Source organism: Podarcis bocagei (genome assembly GCF_964188305.1).
Source record: "Podarcis bocagei genome assembly, chromosome: 12".
Taxonomy (NCBI): domain Eukaryota; kingdom Metazoa; phylum Chordata; class Lepidosauria; order Squamata; family Lacertidae; genus Podarcis; species Podarcis bocagei.
Window position 1 is genome coordinate 40,314,495 of NC_138137.1, and position 21,856 is coordinate 40,336,350.

Consider the following 21,856-nt stretch of genomic DNA (forward strand, 5'->3'; position numbering starts at 1 on the left):
TGGAAGGGACCGTGAGGGTCATCTAGTCCAACCCCCTGCAATACATAAATCTTTTGTCCAACATGGGGCTTGAACCCATGAGTCTGAGATTAAGAGTCTTATGCTCTACCAACTGAGCTAAGCTACCAACTGAGCTAAGCTCAGTGTCTCCCACAACAGGCCACACGAATTTTTAGAAAGCCTAGACCAGTGTTTCCCAAACTTGGGTCTCCAGCTGTTTTTGGCCTACAACTCCCACCATCCCTAGCTAAGCAGGACCAATGGTCAGGGATTATAGGAACTGAAGTCCAAAAACAGCTGGAGACCCAAGTTTGGGAAACACTGGTCTACAGTTTGAGTAGTGACTTTCCTCCTGTGACCCTCAACCTTGAGATTATTTCCTGAGATGAATAGCTGCAGCACTGGGGGACTGGAGAAGATCTTTCCTGAGGCTAAGTACCTGAGCATCTGGGTGATTAGTTTTTTGCTTTGGGGACAGCTGAGGTCCCTGGTAAGTGTGGTAAGGAATGGGACCCCCTGCCTGGTCCATAGTCCAGAGAGAAGCTGCACTCAATCTTGCAGCCTCTTGCTCCAGCTCCTTGCTGGGCCAGGGAGCATAAAAGCCCTGCTGGCAGAGCCTACACAACAGGGGTGACACCATAGAGTTTCATCTCTTCAGGAGTCCCAACAGTGAGAACACTACTCCCTTCTATCCCCCCCCCCATGAACCTGGAGGAGGTTAGATAGTGGGAGGGCCTAAGGTGCATGTCTGGTTTCCTGCACAGGGTGAGAGCCTGTACAACAAAGAAAGACACCAGATGTCTTCAGAATGTGAGTCTGTAACTGACAGAAGGCTGGTCCTCCCTTGGTGTGAGGCAGTGGGGGAGTATGATAGTAACTTGGTGAGCTCTGTGGACTTTAGTAACATGGTTCCCAGTTCTCTCAGGTGCCTTCTGGGATGATGCCATTAGGTCCAGTAGCAGACAACTCTGGGGTTGCGCGCTCATCTCGCTCTATAGGCTGAGGGAGCCGGCATTTGTCCGCAGACAGCTTCCAGGTCATGTGTCCAGCATGACTAAGCTGCTTCTGGCGAACCAGAGCAGCACATGGAAATGCCTATACCTTCCTGCCAGAGCGGTACCTATTTATCTACTTGCACTTGACGTGCTTTTGAACTGCTAGGTTGGCAGGAGCTGGGACTGAACAATGGGAGCTCACCCCGTCACAGGGATTCGAACTGCCAACCTTCCGATCGGCAAACCCTAGGCTCAGTGGTTTAGACCACAGCACCACCCATGTCCCTCTGGGATGATTAGTTGGGGCTGATTTTGTCGTGTGCTGTTGTTGTTTGCACAATGTGTTTGGGAAGCATTTGGGGAAGGAGGGACATGGGTCAGGCCACCCCAGTTTCAGTGATCATGGATAAAGGGAGATATAGGGATAAAGGGACCCTCTACAGCACCCTTTATCAGCCCAGATCGCATGAAGCAAAAAGAACTCAACAGCCCTTACAGAAGAATGCAAATAATGAAAAGCACAGGTGAAATCAAGCCCTGCCTTATCTAAAGCCTCAAACAGCCAAATGCAATTGCATCGTGAAAATTAAAAATACGCAGTTGCAAAACGCAAAGACTCTTTATGTATATTTGTAAGGAACACACGTCTACCTCTTTGCTGGTGTACCCCCCCCCCCCCGTTTTGATCTTCTTGCAGAGCAAGGAGCTGCAGTCTTCATACTTTGCACAACATCGAAGCCCTTTTCCTTCTCAGCTACTTCCCACTGTACAGTTGATGGGCAGAAGGGGACCCAGGGTGCTTAATGAAATGCATGTGGTATCCAGTCTGTGGTCCAGGGGTCCCCCTCACCTGTTGTAAGGAGCTTTTACATATAAAGTTAAGAAATGTTTGATACATTATGGACGTGACACCATTCCTCCGTTTTCCAGCCGCATCTTTGCTGTGTATACAGGCAGATGAGCTGCAAGAAGCTCTGACCTCTCATTGTGTGGTGGCCCGAGGGGAAACTATTATACGGCCCAACACGATGGAAAAAGCTTTCGATGTAAGAGACGCCACAGCCAAAGCCTTGTATGGGCGTCTCTTTAGTTGGATAGTCAACCGCATCAATGCACTGCTCAAGCCAGGTACATTTTTAAGGTAAGGGTTTTTTCTCTCTCATAAGAAACAGAACCTTGTTTCAGTGTGAAATGCATAGTATCTGGAATGTCCCAAGACCCCAGTCATCCAGACCAGAAATTTCAAATGGAATACAATACCAATTTCACTAGCTATTCCCAAACCCAACTTTTAAGATATTCTATTCTAAGCCCTTGCAAACAAAGCAAGAACCAGACTAGAGTAAACAGTTTATTTGTAGTTGTGCTTCTCAGCAGCACAAACATGTCTCTCTTAGCCACATCCCTTGCCTCATTCCTCCCTTAGGTTTAAATTTACAGTTTGGGCTCACTCCACCACTCCATGCATATAGAAGCCTCACCTCTTCCTTTCTGCATTCCAGCATGCAAGCATAAGGTCTGATTTACGCATTGCAAGGAGCCTGTGATATGCACTGGCCATGGCTTCTGTGGTAGCTTATGCCTGCAGCAGGGTGAAAAGAAGAGCTCACCATGTGGATTGGCTGTCAGCTGGTGTTTCTGGCAGCTGCTGCCAAAGGTGTGAAAACTGACCGTGTGATCAGAGTGATCCATGCAGTGCTATTTTGTGTGTTGCAGCAGCTGCAGTGAAAGCAGTTTCAATCTGCCTTCATGTGCCATTCATGATAAACCTGCCCTGAGAATTCACTACAGGTTGCTATCTTAGGTTTAGACATTTGCCTGGGTAGTGATAACATTTGCATAGCGCACAAAGAGATGTGCTCCTTCCTCTCCACCTTGCAGAAAATGAACCAAACCAATGTAATGTAGCAGCAGACCCTGGACTAGTTTTCACCTTTCAGCAGGTCTTGACCTATAAGGGCTAACAAAAAGGCTTCTGGGCTTTGAACAAAGGTTATTTTAAACATCTTTGTCATTTCATGATATATCATTTCCCAATATTTCTTGATTATTTTACAATTCCACCACATATGTAAAAACATACCCTCTTTTTCTTTACACTTCCAACATTTTTAAGAGCCTGTTTTATACATTTTTGCCATTGTTACAGGTGTAATATACCATCTATACATCATCTTCATATAATTATCTTTTAACAATACAGTGGTACCTCACAAGACGAATGCCTCGCAAGACGAAAAACGCGCAAGACGAAAGAGTTTTCCGGTTTTTGAGTCGTTCCGCAAGACGAATTTCCCTATGGGCTTGCTTCGCAAGACAAAACGTCTTGCAAGTTCTTGCAAGTTTCTTTCCTTTTTCTTAAAGCCGCTAAGCCGCTAATAGCCGTGCTTCGCAAGACGAAAAAACCGCAAGACGAAGAGACTCACGGAACGGATTAATTTCGTCTTGCGAGGCACCACTGTATGCAATCAGTAAATTTTAAGTTAGATTTCCATAATTTTTCCCAATCTCCCATTTGTATATTGTGTCCCAGGTCTTGTGCCCACTTTATCATCACACTTTTGACTTCCTTGTCTTTAGTTTCCCACTCTAATAGTAACTTATATGCTTTCCTTAGGAATTTTGTATTATCTTCAATGACTTCACTTTGGAATCTAGATAAAGTATAGCTGAATCCTTTTTTTACCTTCTTTAAATACCTCATTTAATTGTAAGTGTTGCAGCCAATCTCTTACATGTATTTTAAGCAAGGGGCTTTTGTCCTGATTCAGCCAGGATACATTGCTGTAGAGCAAGATGCCTTTGTAAATTCAGATTTGCAATGCAAATTAACCCACGGGATATGCAAATACTTGTGCCTTGTATGAACACTTTTTGCCCAGGAGCAAGGACTGGCTGATCTTGTGGCCACTCTTACATTCAGAAATAAAGGGCTTGTAGTTAGACATTTGGTCTCCTTCTGACTCTCCTTGGCACACAGCACATTAGACCCTGTCAGAATCTCAAACTAGAGGAGACCCTGCCCGGTTGCTGACTCCCAACTGTGTTAAACCAGACATGTAATAGTTATGTTTTTGAAGTAGCTGCAGGGTTGAAGCTGATGTGAAATAACCAATCGGCGCTGGAGAATCTAATGTGCAAATTCTGTACATTTCAGCGGAAATGACGAAGGGCTGAACATTGGGATTCTTGACATCTTTGGTTTTGAAAACTTCAAAAAGAATTCATTTGAACAGCTCTGCATCAACATTGCCAATGAACAGATCCAGTTCTACTTCAACCAACATGTCTTTGCATGGGAGCAGGTGGGTGCTATAATTTGTGTGTCTGTGTTGTGTTTATTTTAAGTGTTTTATGCTGCTTCAAAAAAACAAAAAAAAAAACAAAACAAAAACCAGCTCAAAGCATCGTACAAAACCAAAAGAGTTGGTCAGTTTTTAAAATCGCATAAAGACAACACTGAAATGACAGCATCAAATTGCCTATTGAATTACTGGGGCACTCAAAAAACCAGGAGGAAAAAAAGATGCATTCACTAAAGGCAAACACAGCGGTAGGACTTCCCAGTCAGCTTACGTTTTACTCATCCATTGAAATCAGTGAACATGACTACATTAGGTCCATTAACTTCACTAGGTCTAACTTCGAGTAAAACTAGTTGAATGCCACCTCAAGTGTTTGAACCAACACCTTTTGCACACTGACAGGGAGAGCGCCTCTCACCTAATGCATCCCTCAGCCCCATGCTTAATGAGTGTACTAATCTATGTGCCTAGGACCCCTTCTCACACATTCTGAATGTACAACAAGCGCAAAGAATATGGTGGAGGTGAGGCATGCCAACTCCTAGAGGCAGAGGTGTCTTTGACCCCCTCCATATTGGCTGGCAGAGGGCCGGGCCCCCTCAATGTTGAGGTGGCGGAGGAGGCTGAGGGCGGAGCCAAGTGAGGCACAGTTCAGTGGCTGGCTCCTCCTGAGTGCAAGAGAGGAAACCACACTGCAATGAGCCTCCTCCTGACGATGCATGTGCAACACATGTCAGGCCCCCCAAGGTGCATGACCCTCTGGTGGAAGCAGGGCTGACAAGTGTGACCAAGCAGACCTTTACCTCCCCTGCTTGGGAGGAGTTTAAGGACATAAGGAGAACCAAAGGCCTCTCTTTTACCCAGCATCCTCTTCTCACAGTGGCCAACCAGATGCTCATGGGAAGCCGCTGACCAGAAACCAAGGGCAGCCCCACTCTCTCCCAACAGCTGGTATTCACAGGCATGCAACCTCCAGCAATAGAAGCATGAGGAAGTCATCATCATAGGCGCCGACTCCATGGGGCTTGAGGGGGCTCGAGCCCCCTCAAAAAATTTTTTGGGGGGGCTCAGCCCCCCCAATAATCTCGGGCGGGCGCCCTTCCAGCAGAGCGCCGCCACCGTCCCCCGCCTCCTCCTCACCTGCTCCTTCGCCAGCCAGCCAGCCGCGCGCCCTAATCGGAGGCACTGCCGGAAATCCCGCGAGAACAGGGGAATCCCGACTGGCCACACCTCCCAGCCAGCCAATCGGCTGGCTGGGGGGCGTGGCTTGCCCTATTTAGGGCCGGAGCCACTTTATTTGCATATTCATGAGCTTATTTATTATTCATGAGCTTTCCCGGGCCCCCCCAATATTTTTTCTAAGTCCGCGTCCCTGGTCATCATGGCTTGTAACTATGGATAGCTTTACCGTTACCAAATTTGTCTAACCCTCTTTCAAAGCCACCCAAGTTGGTGGCCACCGCTACTTCTGAGAGTGAATTTCATAGTTTAACTATTTGCGTGTTCGGACCAAGAAACCTCCCCTCTAAATAAATTCACACTTGACTCAAAATTTTGGTTTTGGTTTTTGGCAGAATTTAGGCCACAACTTTATTGATTACAGAAAGTAACTGGTTGCATAGGCTCTTGTTCGGCTAGCTCCCTGCCATGCAGGTAGCGCTGACCCAGGGTTCCAGCACAGGTCAGCCAAGGGTGAACACCTGGATAAGCAGAAATCTGGGAATGGGCTAACTCCGCCATGCAAATGTCCTCCTGGACTCAGGCACGGGCACAACCCCCTCTCAGGGGTTGACCAAACCATCGAGTCCCTGGATTCCTTTAACAGAATATCCTTCACAAAGGGATGGCAAGATTGTTCTCTCATCCCTATCACCTGAACCAGAGCCTATCCACTACCTTACAAGTTGTGATGATTTGCTACGCAGCGGGCGAAACCCAAATGGCAAGAGCCAATCAGCCAAGTGGGGAAAATTCCTGCTGTGCCCCTGTCCCAATGACAGACAACACACGACAGCATAGCAAGGTCAAGCGCAAAGCCTTAAAAGTAGGGAGAGGTGGGCGGGTGTTCCGAAGGCACACGCTGAAAATTGAAGCTCTGGGTCACATGCATGGGCATAAATAGGTCCTTCGAACCATTTGGACTGCGTCCCATTGGCCAGATTGTACCCAGCTTCGAGGGACCTACCAATCGGGTGTTGTGGCTGACCAATCGTATCCACCCACCACACAGGGTGTCGGTTTTCCAGGTCTCACTGCAATACTCTTTAAGGGAGGACCCGATTTGGTGCATGAAGTACTTTCTTTTGTCTATACCGCTAATTCTACATGTAAAAAGAGCATATAATGCAAAGGCTAAAAGGTTGTGGGTTGGCTTGGTGAAAATGAGCTTGGTAATTTTGAACCCATACCCAATTTTATCTAGGAAAAGTTACCTACAACTTCTGTTGGAGAGGCAATGAAAAACCAAAGACTGTAAAATGCTTTGTTTATAATACATTCTATGCAGAACTGTATGATTGCTTTCTGCAATTTAAATGTCTGTCTAAAACTACATTAGGCTTCCCATTTACAGTATCCAGGCAACAGAACACAGTGATAATAGGTTTGGTGCAAATGCTATGTTGTTTTCATGAGGAATAAGGTGTGCTGTGTAATTTATGGTTCAGCAGCAGAATATTTTTTTTTTAAAATGAATATCATACAGAGCAGCTCTTTAAAAACCTGGAACTTTTATAATCATTTGCCAACAAGCATATTAACCATGAATATTATGTGGGGGAGAAAAATGACAATTTGCTTTTATTTCAGTTTTGAAATTTACTGCAATTCAAAAGGTGGGGTGGGGTTAGTCTGACTGTACAGTTTAATCTGATTTTTTAAGACGGATGCCAAATGAGATAGTGCAATTATCAAAATGCTAATGAACTTGAAGGGTCAGTGAACAGACTTCAGGAGCTTATTAAAAGGGTGAAAAATGAATATTTAACAGTTTAAAATGGCAGTGGGGTATTTGTTTAGGAAAAGATTCCCCAGTCAAGGAAAGAGCAAATGTTACAGAAACTGCTGACTATAAGCCTCCATCTAGTAAACTCCTTCTTTTATTATGCTGCCCCCCAGACTGTCAGTATCTTGTGGGAGGGATTCAAGAGCAAGCTGGGTTTGTGCCATTGAGGTGGATTAAAGCACTCTGTTGCCGCAGCACAACAAATCCGCTTTTGCAAAGAAATTGACTTTTTTGCGGTTAGGAAAATGGCAGTGGAATGCACCGGAACGCGTAGGGTGAAAAAATGAGAAGATCATCAAGCAAATCAGGATGGGTGCTTGTCATGGAACAGTTGCTATATGGCAAGCATCTCAGTTGTTGAGCTCTGGTCCTGCTTTAATTTTTCCCACAAGCTTTGTGCAAGCAAGCCAGGCTGAATGCTTTAAAAGGTTCATCTGGAAGAACCCTAAGTTTAGATATTCCCAAACTCTTAATATGAGCTCTTAGCAGCAAGCCTGAATCAGGAGACTTGGGGAGCATTGGGGGAGGGGTTGTGGAGGAAGAAGAGGAAGGAAAGGACCCCTTTACTGCCTACCTGAAAATTGCCTCCACTGTGCTGTAGATTCGGAGCTTGCTCTCTGCTCTGAACCAAAGTGCAGCTTAATTGCCATATAGAGGGTACCTTTTCAACTCTCCCTTTATAGTGGAAGAAGGAGAGATGTTATTCTTTCCCTCCCCCCCCCTCCCCCACCTCATAGCATGCATCCTGCCATTTCAAGGGTGGCTTAGTAAAAAGTCTTCTCAGTTTCATACCACAAGAATAAGTGAGGGGAAAACAGCTCTCACCTGGAAGAATGGGCTTTTACAGTGCCAAGTGAGGTAATAAATAGGCTTGTCCCTTTGGAATACGCTATAATCTAAAATAACTCCTTTAACTGCACTTTGAACAAGTGGTTTCCAGATGGCTACTCTGCTGCTTAATGTGTCTTTTGCTTTAGAGGCAGAATATATTTATATTTGTAAAATGCACTTAACCCACGTAATGCATATCATTATAACCAAGAGAAGGAGACTATTAACCTGAATGGCTCGGATACAAGCTATTTGCTGTAGCTGCTTTTGCACTGGTCACTTGATGTAACAGCTCCTATGTGTACAATGCTAACTGGACAAATCATAGTGGCTATGACAACCTATCACATATATGACAACCTATCACATATTTGGAGATACCACCCAAAGTTCAGTCGGAAAAGCAGGAGACTCTTAATCTGAGTCATACGTTCAAGCCCCACGCTGGTCAAAAGATTCCTGCATTGCAGAGGGTTGAACTAGATGACCCTAGCAGTCCCTTTCAACTCTTGTTGTTGTTGTTTAGTCGTTTAGTCGTGTCCGACTCTCCGTGACCCCCTGGACCAGAGCACGCCAGGCACTCCTGTCTTCCACTGCCTCCCGCAGTTTAGTCAAACTCTACATTTTTATAATTTCAGCTCTACAGTTCTATAATTCTAATTAACCACTTACCCTTCAGCAAAGTTTCCAAAGAGGTTTACAAGAAAAAAAAAACAAAAAAACCAACAAGATAGAATATATTGCTAAAATATAATGAAAATTGGCACTTATCCTGCTAATTGGAGCAAAAACGCCAATTTCAGCCCATTGAGAAAACACTGGGGAATCACCAGCCACCACAAATCACATAAACCAGCTCCCACTCAATGTACTCTACAGCTTTACTCTAAGAGGCAGGCCTTACCTACACCTTAGCCTTACCTACACCCTTAGTGCTTACTGATGCTGCTTTTGGTAATCTTGATGGAGAAGCCAGAGACGTAATGAAGATGGGAGGTTATTACGTGGTGGCCATTTCCTGTCAGTGGGGAGACTGTGCTTTCGTCATACAAAAGCTGACTGAGAATTCATAAATAGTGGTTTAATACCCCCCCCCCCCCCAGACACACACCTGCATTTTCAGCCCTGTCAACCTGTCTGCTTTTCACAAGAATTGACTATTTTAGGAACAGCTTTTATCAGCACGACACAGAAGTGTTTGTTCTGGTGCATGTGAGGATCATGGCGATGTTTTAGTCATCTTATACTCAGAATCATGTCTGTAGGTTTAAAAATACTTAGTGTGGAGATTTGGGGTCATAAAAATGCCTTTGACGGGAAACAGAGGTTTTAGTTTTCCCCAAACTGGAGTAGAGGATGAAAGATTTGCTGCAGAACAGATTTATTTCTTGGGGGGGGGGGCGTGTTGACAGCTAACCTAAAAGCTCCGACTCCCTTCTGTGTTCTTCATTTACATGAAGCACTTTGCAGTGTTGCTCAGCAGCAAAGCACATTTTGTCCTCTGTTGCAGAATGAATACCTGTACGAAGGCGTTGATGCACGAGTTATTGAGTATGAAGACAACAGGCCCCTGTTAGATATGTTCCTGCAAAAACCAATGGGATTATTGTCCTTGCTTGATGAGGAAAGCCGGTTTCCTCGTGCCACTGATCAGACGCTTGTGGGTAAGCCGTTTGCAGCTTGTACTTAAAGGTGCACTGGTATTAACAGTCCAAGTTAAAGAGCATTTCCTTGTGTTTTCAAATTCCGTTGTCAAAGGGTTCCAGGTTCAATCCCTGCTATCTCCAACTAGGGGCGGGGAAAACTTCAGTCTCAACCTCTGGACAACCACTGCCAATCAGAGTAGACCAAAGGGTGCCAGTGGCAATCCTGTGTCTCATTTATTTATTTATTTTAATGGAACCCCTTATATGGGATTTGTATATAAATTTTCCCTCACTGGGAAAAATCCATGTAGCGCAAGCATGGATAGTTGGCCCCGGAGAATATTTGACGTTTTCTCCCCTTATGGCTTTGATCTATAGGCTACCACTAAAACGAGGCTGCATTTTAAACTGTATTCTAACTTATGTTTTAATCAACTGTTTTTGTGTGTGTGTGTGTGTGTGTGTGTTTGGGGTTTTTTGTTTGTGTTTTTGTTTTGAATGTTTTTACTGTATTTATATTCAGTGTTAGCCGCCCTGAGCCCGGTCTCGGCCTGGGAGGGCGGGGTATAAATAAAAAATTATTATTATTCATTATTATTATTGTGCCTTTGGGAAGAGCGAGCATAGGAAACTGCCTTTTACTGAAAGACACCTTCAGACTAACTAGCTCAGTGTTGTCTACGGCAGGGGTGAGTTACATGCAGTGGTGCAGCCAGGTAATTTTAGACCCTGCAGTTAATGGTCTTATGCCCACCACTACTAGTTGGCCATTTGTATTACATCAATTGAGAAGAAACCACCAAAACAGTATTAGAAGTTTTTATGGAAGCATCTGCACATGCCTACTCATTTGCAGATGGAGAAGGAATAGGTGGTGGAAAGCAACCATGGGCATAAGTGCATTTATGTTATTCCCTTAGAAGAAAACCTGTGTGTTTCCCTTACAGAGAAATTTGAAGACAACCTGAAATCAAAATATTTCTGGAGACCAAAAAGAATAGACTTGACATTTGGGATTTACCATTATGCAGGGAAGGTAAAATTATTTGTTAAGTTTATAAAAATAACTTTTAGGCTACTTATCAAAGCAGGTTATAGAACACTATCAAATTGCATTATTTCAATAATACATCATGATACTTGTTTACTTTCTGGCACATGAGGACATGAGACTTCAGATAATTAAAAATAATTGGTTCAGAATAATCATTTATATTCTTCCCAATAAATGGAAAAATTTTGCTGGGAGAGAAATCCTCCAGTATCACAGCCCAAAAACAAACAGTCATGGCATCCTTTTTGCTGTTTAAGGCATGCATACACAATGCAACTGTAAAAACAAAGGAATGGAATACAAATTTGGAAACTACCTGAAGCAGCGCTTCACTCACTAACAGATCCATTGTAGGCATATTAGGGGTTTTTGGATCAGAAGTATGCTGATGATCACTTGGTGGGTGAGGTAGCAAGTGATTCAGCTTTCTGATTACAGCCTGAGGCCCAGTTCATATGTCACCAGTAGCCAAGCATGTGGTGAGGCAGACGTACCCTCCTAACACCAGCATCACTGCAGCATACCTGAGCAGCACTGGGATGAGGCAGGCCAGTGTGAATGTTAGGGGCACATGAGCACATTGGCAGGAGTGTTGGGTGGGTGGTAGAGGTCCAGTTTTGACCATGCCACCCCCCTGTTCACAGCCCCATACAGGTAAGCAGCAAGGATGGTGTCAGGAGAACAGCTCAGCATCTCCACACTACCACCACTGCTGTAGATTGTTACCACTTTGTAGCTTTTAATGAATGGTTTGATATTGGAACCAGTAAGCCTAATGCATGGAAGTATTGGTCAACGTAAGGAAATTTGCTGTATAACTTTTGCCGTCCTGTTGTTTTTTTTAAAAAAAATAGGTTCTATATAACGCAAGTGGATTCTTGAACAAAAACCGAGACACCTTACCAGCTGACATTGTACTGCTCTTGCGATCCTCGGAAAACTATTTGACTCGGCAGCTGGTAATCCACCCTCTTACAAAAACAGGTAATGTGTCTTGCAGTACTAATGCTACCCTTTAACAGGTCCAGTGTTAGGTGCTGCCTGCCTTTGAGTTCACAACTGGGCTAGCATCTTCTACCTTACCATGGAGGGAGGGAGGCATTTGCCACGTTACTGAGCGCCATAGGAAAGGAGCAGTGGAATGAAGGCTAGGCAGTGGATGTGTTGCCCTCATCCAGAAAACATTCCCTACAAGCCGTCCTTCCACATGTCCTACCCTCTGGGAACTCTTTCCACACAGTTCTGTCTGCTGCAGAACCCCTGTGCCTCAGCTGATGCACTTCAGAGACTAGGAACCGAGAAAGCTACCTTACACTGAGTCAGATCATTGGTCCATATAGCTCCCTATTGTCTACACTGACTGGCAGCCACTCTCCAGGGTTTATAGCAGGTGTCTCTGGCACACTTACTTGGAGATGTCAAGAGTTCGGCCCTTGAACTCTTGTGCACAAAGCAGCTGAGCTGAAAACTCATGTGGGAACGATTTATTTGCTTAACGTCCTGTAAAAAAAATGTAAGGTGCAACTCTATGCCCCTACTCTTGTGTAGCAGTATGTTGCAGGGGAAATTGGCTGTAGTATAATGAAGGAAGGACTCAAAAGAAAAAATATGGACTCTTCATTTGACATTCTTTTATTTTGTTAATATATTTTTCCCATTTTGCAATATTCAACAATGAATCTAAATCTGCACAAATCAAAAATATTTACTGTGACTTCCCTCCCTCCCCTTCTGCAGTTTCTTATTTTCTTACTGCATATCCAAATTTATCCTTTTTACAAATTTATCCTTTATAATTCCTATAAATTTCTTACTGCTCTTGTTTATATCAATCCTGCTAACGTTTTTAATTGTTTCCAATTTGTTTTCATGTATTCAGTTTCCCCCATTCGGTTACAAAAAGTCTTGATCTCGTAATCTTCCAGTAGGTTTCACCATCTCTGCGAATTCCATCAATTTTAATTGCCAATGGTCTCTTTTGGGGGCCAAATCCTCTTTCCAGTTTTGGGCATATATCATTTGGGCAGCCGTGGTTGGATACATAAATAGTTTATTATGGTCTTTCGGCACCTCGTCTCCAAGTATACCTAGAAGAAAAGCTTCTAGTTTTTTTAACAAAGGTTGTTTTCAACATTATTTTCAATTCATTATGGATCATTTCCCAGAAGGCTTTTGCAATCTTACAGGACCATATGTGGTACCACATATGAAAAAAGATACCTTCTTTCTCTTTACATTTGACATTCTCTCAGGCTCCAGTAGCACCCTCTGCCACCCCCCCAAGGATGCATAGTACTTGGTTCATGTTTATTATCCACCAACCACATATATAAGTAAGCCAGCAGTGACCACTCACCAGTCATGACGTGGGCAGCTTTTGTGACCCAGCGCTGGCTCCCCTGACCCAGGGGGTCACACCAACCATGGCTCTGACCCCTGGGCTGTCCCCGTAGGCTGTGGGCCATCCAGGTGACCTGCACCACCAGCCAATCGGCTGCAGCCCCGGGGTCAGAGCTGAGACCAGAAAAGGAAGCTGCCGGCGATACTGGTCAGCCATTCTGGTCATATTTGTCACTGCTCACCTCAAATATGGCATGAGAATATGAAAAATGCAAATTATGCTTATGCACTATTTGTCAATTATTTCAGCCGCCAGCACATAATTAGTTTTCCCACAAGTGTATATGGTGGTGTGTTTTTCCCAAGTACCCAACTGCAAGATTAATTTATATTTAAATTCTGCATAATTGAAGCCACTTCTGGAATTGTAATGAGGAAGTTGCTTTATGGAAGGCATTTGGGATTAGAATTTTTTTATAGTCAAGGGTTTTCAAAAATTTTGGTGCAAATGCTCTAAACTGGGTTCATCAAGTCCCCAGAAATCACATAGTAAGCAGACTAGGCCCTGCTAGTCCACATTGCCCTGTCTGAGTTGCAGGATACTGTAGTCCACACAAAGAAGAAAGTTTAGCAAAAGCCTGCTCAGCTATCCATCAGGAGGCAGGCAACGGCGCAGCTGGGGCTTGGCTCTGGGACCAGGTGAGGGCCTGTCAATAGAGTTGCAGGGGACGGAGGCAGTTGTGGTGTAGTGGTTTGAATGTCAGACTAAGATCTGGGAGACTAGGTTTTCAAATCCCCACTCAGCCATGAAGCTCACTGCGTGATCTTGGGCTGACCGCTGTCTCTCAGCCTTACCTACCTCACAGGGTTATTGTGGGGATTAACCAAGGAGGGGGGAAGAACCATGTATCCCTTCTCCAGCTCCTTGGAGAAAAAAGATGGATATAAATGCAAAACATAAAAATAAACACTTTATAAGGGCATTTAAAATGCTCATTAATATAGCCTCCCTCTTCCTGCACCAGCGTGGGCAATGCACTCAAAGACTTGTTCCTCGTTTATATTAGAGCTTGGTAGGCCATCATAAAATTGTACGATATGCTTCAAAATGATGCAGAACACACCAGTCACTTCTCTAAGGTAGTGCAGTTCCACAAAAGGCGAGGGTGATAAGGGGGGCTCTGGTGTCTGTAATCACATCAATAAGATTTGGAGAATAAATGTAAATGCCAAGTATTCATTATCTTCTCTCTTCGCAAGCAAAAGGGAAACGAGGAATGTGCTTGTGGCTCATTGAAAGCTACATGTATCATGTTTTTAAAAATAAATTTTATTTTTGTATTTTCTATTTTATATAAACAAGTGAATTAAAAAATAAATAAACATATACGGTAGTCCCCTTTGACTTGCTTCCCCCCATTGTGGATCTTAATATAATGATTTTCTCCTCTGCCTCACTTTCGTAACTATTCTTATAAATCCTTTATCATTCCATAGTTCAAATTTTTGATGCAAGTTTTCTGTCAATCCTACCAATGTGTGTAATTGTTTGCAATGGTTTTTCAAATAAATTATAAGCTTTCCCCATTCTTTATTAAAGACCTCCTCTTCCTGGTTTCTTATTCTTCCTGTAAGTTTTGCCATCTCAGCATAGTTCCATTTCTGGACTAACAGAATCTGCATAGCCGTGCTTGCATACATAAAAAGTTTCATCTGGCCTATAAATTTGTTAATAATAATCATACATGGAGGGCAGACTTCAGTCTTACGGAATCTACTGTGTTATTGTCAGTGCTTTTTTCTGGGGGGGGGACACATACCCCTAAACATTTTGTGAATCTAAGTTTGGCCTCATTGAGGGGCAGTATTTCAATATGAGTAGGAAAATGAGAGCACCCCTAAACATTTTTTTTGGGGGGGGTTATTGTTGTTTTTTACTAGAGCCCTGAGATCCACCCAGAGGCAAAATACATTCACTTGGAACTTAAGCAGATGCTGAGCACAGGGATTTCTTCTGAGTACAGTGGTACCTCTGGTTACGTACTTAATTTGTTCCGGAGGTCCATTCTTAACCTGAAACTGTTCTTAACCTGAAGCACCACTTTAGCTAATGGGGCCTCCTGCTGCCGCTGTGAGATTTCTGTTCTTATCCTGAAGCAAAGTTCTTAACCCGAGGTACTATTTCTGGGTTAGCGGAGTCTGTAACCCGAAGCATATGTAACCTGAAGCGTATGTAACCTGAGGTACCATTATACCAGAACTGAGCTGAACGTACCCTCGTTCCACCCAGAAAGCTATTCCTGGTTGCTCCAAACTCAGAAGCAGCTTGCCCAGTTGGGTGGAACCGCAATGCTAACTTCCTGTGAGCAGTGTCACTGCTGTTCATCGGAGGGAGAGGGGACAAGGCGGTTTGCACAGTGCAGGTGCACCAGTGGGAACAATTTGTCACTCCTGCTGGTGCACCCACACGCTCCTGATCTCCCTGCTCCCTCAGCCCTTTCCCTCCGGTAAACAACACCACTGCCGGGAAGGGTGTGTTGAGGCTCTGACCTCCTGGGTGTGCGACCTCTGCACAAGCTTTTTCCACTTCATCAGTCATAGGGGGAGGTAGTCGTTCTGCCACGGCTATTGTCAAACAGTCGGGAGTCATAAATCTTTTGGATCAATTGCAAGTCTCCCAGAGTTATCCCAGTAGATCAACCTTCTGCTCATCCCTGGACTAATATCTAGAGGGGTGGACATCTTGAGTAAGGTGCCTTCTTTCTTCTCTTAGGTAACTTGGCACATACGAAAACCAAGAGTGCGATAAACTACCAGACATGGACGCCACAGAAATCAATCAGCCAAACTAAGGTAAGGAAACCGCATGGGCAGCCGCCTGGACCCATATATTGAAGTCGAGAGGGGCAATGTTGTTGTTGCTACTAAAACAAAAACAAAAAAAGTAAGCAAGTAACCCCTTCCTTGGTTTCTCTCCCTCTCTTTATCTCTCCTGTTTTCTTTTCTGTTTAGCTGGATTTCTTTGTGTTGTGCAATTCGTATTCCTTCCGTGAGGTAAAAAACCTACATTTCCCTTCTTTCTGACTATAGTTTTATAACTACTTCAGGGAAAGCTAAATTAATTCTCTGCTGTCACTGTCCTTAGCACTCATCCCTAAGTCTGCTTCCTTGCAAGTATGTTTCCTGGACTACACTGAAGTCTTAATTCCAAGTAAATGTGTTCCTGATTGGTATGTTTATTTAAAATGAGAGCATACCAAGGTTCTGGCTGTGGGGTTAATCAGGCTCTGTTGAAAAAAATCATTGTGACAAGGGTACAGAATTATTATTTGCAGGATGTTAACGGTCCTAATCTTTAAAAAAAAAGAAAGAGAGAAATCTAGACAAACCATTTTTCCTTCAGATGCCATTTGCAACAGATATCTATCTGTATGTTCAGTTATCAAACTGTGTTCAGTATATGTGTGTGTTTCTGCATGTGTGTACAGTGTGATAAAGTATTGTAATGTTTTTAGTGTAATAACCTCTGACTTTCCTAGTGATTACTCAGTAGCATCTGCAGCTTAGGATGACTATTTTTTATTATTAATAGTGTTCTTTAAGAGGACACTTTGTTGAACTGGTGCAATAAGCTTCAGACACTGTATAGATAAGAGGTGCTATTTTCTTTCTTGATACATATAGAGTGAGCCGGAGGATTCCACGCATCATCCGAGGGAAACAACCAATATGAAAACGCAGACAGTTGCTTCATATTTCAGAGTAAGCTTTAGCTGTTATTCTTCCTCTTAATATATATGATTTATGCAGCAGCCAGCCTGCTGATTTCTGGGCCCGTCTCTATAGATGCAATAGTTCTATTTCTCCTTAGGGATAAGATAATTCACTTGGAACTTGAAAGCCTTTAGACTGACATTAGAATATCCAAAGCAGGGGTGGGAAACCTGTCCCTTTCCAGATGTTGTTGGACTCTAACTCCCATCAGGCCAAGCCAGCATGACCAGTATGTAGTGGGGGGGGTGAATCTGGAGGGCCACAGGAAAAACACTTCAGGGCACCCTGGTTAACTCAAGCCAGTGTGGTGTAGTGGTTAAGAGTGGTAGACTCGTAATCTGGGGAACCGGGTTCGCGTCTCCGCTCCTCCACATGCAGCTACTGGGTGACCTTGGGCCAGTCACACGCCTTTGAAGTCCCTCAGCCTCACTCACCTCACAGAGTGTTTGTTGTAGGGGAGGAAGGGAAAGGAGAATGTTAGCCACTTTGAGACTCCTTCGGGTAGTGATACAGCGGGATATCAAATCCAAACTCTTCTTCTTCTTCAAACTGATACCCTGCCATTTTCCAGATGTTTACATTTCAGGATATCTCTTCCGGCTTTTTGATATATATTTTTTCATCTCCCATGTGACCTTGAGGGGGAGGCGAGGTGCTGGCCAAATGTTTCTCTGGTGCACCCGCAAGTTAGCTTAGCAGGGCCATCTCACCTGGCTCTTGTTTTCTCAGTATTTATTTATTTTTTAGTAGAAGGGTACCCACATTAGCCACAGTTGATCCTCCAAGTCTCATGGTCCCTGGAATTTTCCTGCCCATGCCAGTTGTTGATTCCAGCCATGTGAACACAAGGAGCTGCCGTGTGAGTCAGACTATCTAACCCAGCATTGTCTCCACTGATGGGCAGCACTTGGTTCCCGAGGTTTCAGGCACAGATCTTTCCTGGCCTTGATCCCTGAGCCTTTTTAACTGGAGATGCCCAAGACTGAACCTGGGAACTTCTGCCAGGCCCCTCTGAGCTAAGGTTCCTCTCTCTATTGTAGAGAAGTTGAATGGTTTCCGTGTTTGAACTGCTTAATAATAATAATAATAATAATAATAATAATAATAATAATAATAATTCATTTATATCCCGCCCTCCCCAGCCGAAGCTGGGCTCAGAGCGGCTAACAACAATAAAAGTAACACAGCATTCTAAAATCAATTCATTCAAAAATCAATTCAGAAACAAATTAATGGCAACCATTGGGCTTGAGTTCTATGAGGATTGCCAAAGGAGGGGGTCAGACTGTGCCTTGGCCAAAGGCCTGGTGGAACAGCTCTGTCTTGCAGGCCCTGCGGAAAGATGTCAAGTCCTGCAGGGCCCTAGTCTCTTGTGACAGAGCGTTCCACCAGATCGGGGCCACAGCTGAAAAAGCCCTGGCTCTGGTTGAGGCCAGCCTAACCTCCCTGTGGCCCGGGACCTCCAATATGTTTTTGTTTGAAGACCGTAAGGTCCTCCATGGGACATACCAGGAGAGGTGGTCCTTCTAGTCAAGGAGAAAAACACAGGAAGGTTTTTTTTAGCTCTTTTTTCCACGGCTACCATGGATTTCAATCCCAGTCAAACTGACAACTTTCCTTTCCTCACATAGAAATGACAAAAACCGTTTAGATCCCAGGAAAGCTGAACCTGTTATGCTTCTATAGCAGCTTAGCCAATTGGGAGACAGAAGCTTCACTGCCCTAAGCAAAATACAATTTAGTTGATATTATTGGTTGAACGGGCCCTATTTTATATGAGAGGCTGAAATCCACAGGGACAGAATGACAGTCAGAAGAAGAGTCTGGCTGTAGTTTGTTAGCATGTTTAATGTTCATAACAGCACTTAAATGTGTCACTGCCAAGCATTTTAACAGTCACTTTGTCCAAGTTGGCTGGGCTTCATTATTATGTCACTGATAATATTATAATTCTGTGGTACACATCCAAATTGGTACTCTACAATACACAACCAAAGGAGAACGTAAAGCACTTTTTGAATTTACATTTGAATAATGCGCTATTCCATTATTGCTGTTATTTTCCTTTGAGTCAACCTGATGCACAATTAGCTCCTTGGTTTTGCATAAGAATCTGCGTTGGAAACACTCTCCAGAACACCTGTCAGAACATCATTTTATGCCATAACTGCCATTAACAATTTCTTGTCAACAGGCAATTACATCGCCCATCTGCTCATAAAGGCTGCAGAATAGACAGGGGGCCACAGACCCCTTTTTCAATGTTTTGTTTTAAGCCATGAGCCACAACAAAATAGGATTAATAATTCTGAGCACTAAAGGTCATACTGAGATTTCTTACATGACTTTGAGCATAGAAGTATGCAACCAAGAAGTAGTGCTTCAAAGTGACAATGTGCATTTCAGCCAGAAGATGACACAAGCATCCCTGGGAAATGTAAATTATAAGCTGCAGGCACTGCTTTTCAAGCCTTTATTAAGAAATCTACATAGCAATTTACAACACTAACTTTTACAAATTTCATTGTTGTTTTAGAAACCAGTTCAGTACAGTACATAAAGCAACCCCAACTTCCAACTTACCTGTTGGAAAAGTCAAGACAATGAATGTACACAGTTTCTTTGGAACAATCAAAAGCGCATATGCAACCTATGTGAAAAAGTATTATTTATTTAATAAATTTAATAAATGTATATCCCACACCTTCAACCACTAGGGCAGCAAACCTTGCTTTTGGAGTCTAGAATTTGCCATAAAAGTACAGTTTAGGGCAGTAATAAATTGTGAAATTATGTGCCTGCGATAGGATATAGGTGTTTTCAGCATGGGAACGGTGCAACTGTACTAGTTCCTACTATAGGTGAATTCTCTGCACGCGTGTTATACCAGATGCATTACAGGGGTATCGCAAATACAGTGTACTGTATAATTGCCTACATAAAACGTGGGCAGGCCCATAATCTTCTTAATCTGGTGCAAGGAAAATTCAAACAGCTTTCAAAGAATACAAGTTTTGCAAAGCTTTTGAGCACTCACAAGAAAGGCACTGTATGGAATGGCTTCCAAAGGCTTCTCCCCGTATTTCCTTTTCAGTATTCGCTCATGGATTTGTTATCTAAAATGGTGGTTGGCCAACCTCACTTTGTGCGCTGCATTAAGCCGAACAATGATCGACAGGCAAACAAATATGACAGAGAAAAGGTATTGGTACAGCTGCGCTACACAGGAATTCTGGAAACGGCACGGATCAGGAGACAGGGTTATTCTCACCGTATTCTCTTTGCTAACTTCATAGAGCGGTAAGTCCTTTACAAATGTTGTTTTGGTAGACTGTGTCCAGAAATGACATTTTAGTACCAAACCAGATTCTGGTTCACTCAGGCTTTTCTACACTGGATTGCTGCACATGGGCCAACTGCCAGTTAAAGGTGGGAAATGTCACCACTGAAAAGTCTTGCCCTTTCAGTGATGCAAGGTAATACAGACGTTTTGTCTGCAATATTATATCTCCAGCTATCTGTAGAAAGGTAAAGGTAAAGGGACCCCTGACCATTAAGTCCAGTCGTGGCCGACTCAGGGGTTGCAGTGCTCATCTCACTCTACTGGCCTGGGAAGCCAGCGTACAGCTTCCGGGTCATGTGGCCCGCATGACTAAGCCACTTCTGGTGAACCAGAGCAGCGCATGGAAACGCGGTTTACCTTCCCACTGGAGCGGTACCTATTTATCTACTTGCACTTTGACGTGCTTTCGAACTGCTAGGTGGACAGGAACAGGGACTGAGCAATGGGAGCTCATCCCGTCGATTTGAACCGCCGACCTTCTGATCGGCAAGTCCTAGGCTGTGTGGTTTAACCCACAGCGCCACCCGCTTCCCTCCAGCTATCTGTTCACACATGCAAATCATCGCTTGCCGTTAAAGTCAACCAGCATTGACAAGCATGTGTAAATCATCCCTTGATGCTGGGAAAGCTTCTGAAAAAGTGGGGGTGAAAAGTCTTGGAGAACAGGCATTGCATTTTGATTCAGGAATACCGCACAGATTAAACACCCGGTGCTGTAGTTCTGTCTACAAAGAAGCAGCTTTCCGGATACAATAATATTCAGCTTAAACAATTCCTTCACAATAAATTAGGAACAGTGAAAACAACAAATACAACCAACCAACAATACACTGAAGAACAGTTATGCTATTCCAGGGGTAGGCAACCTTAAGGCCTGTGGGCCGGATGCGGCCCAATCGCCTTCTCAATCCGGCCCATGGACGGTATGGGAATCGGTGTGTTTTTACATGAGTAGAACGTGTGCTTTTATTTAAAATGCATCTCTGGGTTATTTGTGGGGCATAGGAATTCGTACATTCCCCCCCCCAAAAAAAATAGTCCGGCCTACCACATGGTCTGAGGGACGGTGCACCGGCTGAAAAAGGTTGCTGACTCCTGTGCTAATCTATTGTGTGTGCGAGTGGTGAAGGTTAGCTCTAAAGAGTCATTTGACTCAGAAGCAAGTTGGGAGCATTGTAAATTGGAGTGGAGCCCAATCTATATATTCAGAAAAACGCTTGCTCTCAGCCTGCACCGCATCAGAAGGCAGCTGGGGAAACATATGACAGAATGCTCGCCCATTCAGAAAACCCGCTTCCTGTGCAAAACTTGTGTTTGTCAGGAAGAAGATTTGTTGTTTATATTTGATGGTATATTTGATATCTGGTATATACACGTCTTTCGTTTTTATGTTGGGGACCATTCAGACTTGCCATTCGCCACTGATATGTTAACATGGCACCGTACTGGGGGCTGTACTGCATGGTTTTTCTGAATGTGCTGATCAGTTCAGATGTGAACTGTTATGCATGCAAGTTCACAGTTTGTATGAATGAAATAAAAGTTAACTGATTGGCGCGGAATG

The 21,856-nt window shown here is 43.8% G+C and overlaps 1 protein-coding gene across 2 annotated transcripts in view; it reads left to right on the plus strand.

The window, feature by feature from the left end:
- MYO3A (myosin IIIA) overlaps window positions 1-21,856 on the plus strand; it is a 100,688-nt gene that overhangs the window by 54,451 nt on the left and 24,381 nt on the right. The window contains exons 18-26 of one of the 2 annotated variants that reach the window (XM_081163134.1): window positions 1,926-2,136; window positions 4,153-4,300; window positions 9,646-9,799; window positions 10,729-10,817; window positions 11,690-11,819; window positions 15,949-16,028; window positions 16,188-16,229; window positions 16,860-16,937; window positions 20,044-20,249. In XM_081163134.1, coding sequence (XP_081019260.1) covers window positions 1,926-2,136; window positions 4,153-4,300; window positions 9,646-9,799; window positions 10,729-10,817; window positions 11,690-11,819; window positions 15,949-16,028; window positions 16,188-16,229; window positions 16,860-16,937; window positions 20,044-20,249 — 1,138 coding nt within the window. The remainder of the gene's footprint in view (window positions 1-1,925; window positions 2,137-4,152; window positions 4,301-9,645; window positions 9,800-10,728; window positions 10,818-11,689; window positions 11,820-15,948; window positions 16,029-16,187; window positions 16,230-16,859; window positions 16,938-20,043; window positions 20,250-21,856) is intronic. The other variant, XM_081163135.1, reaches the window with a different exon arrangement.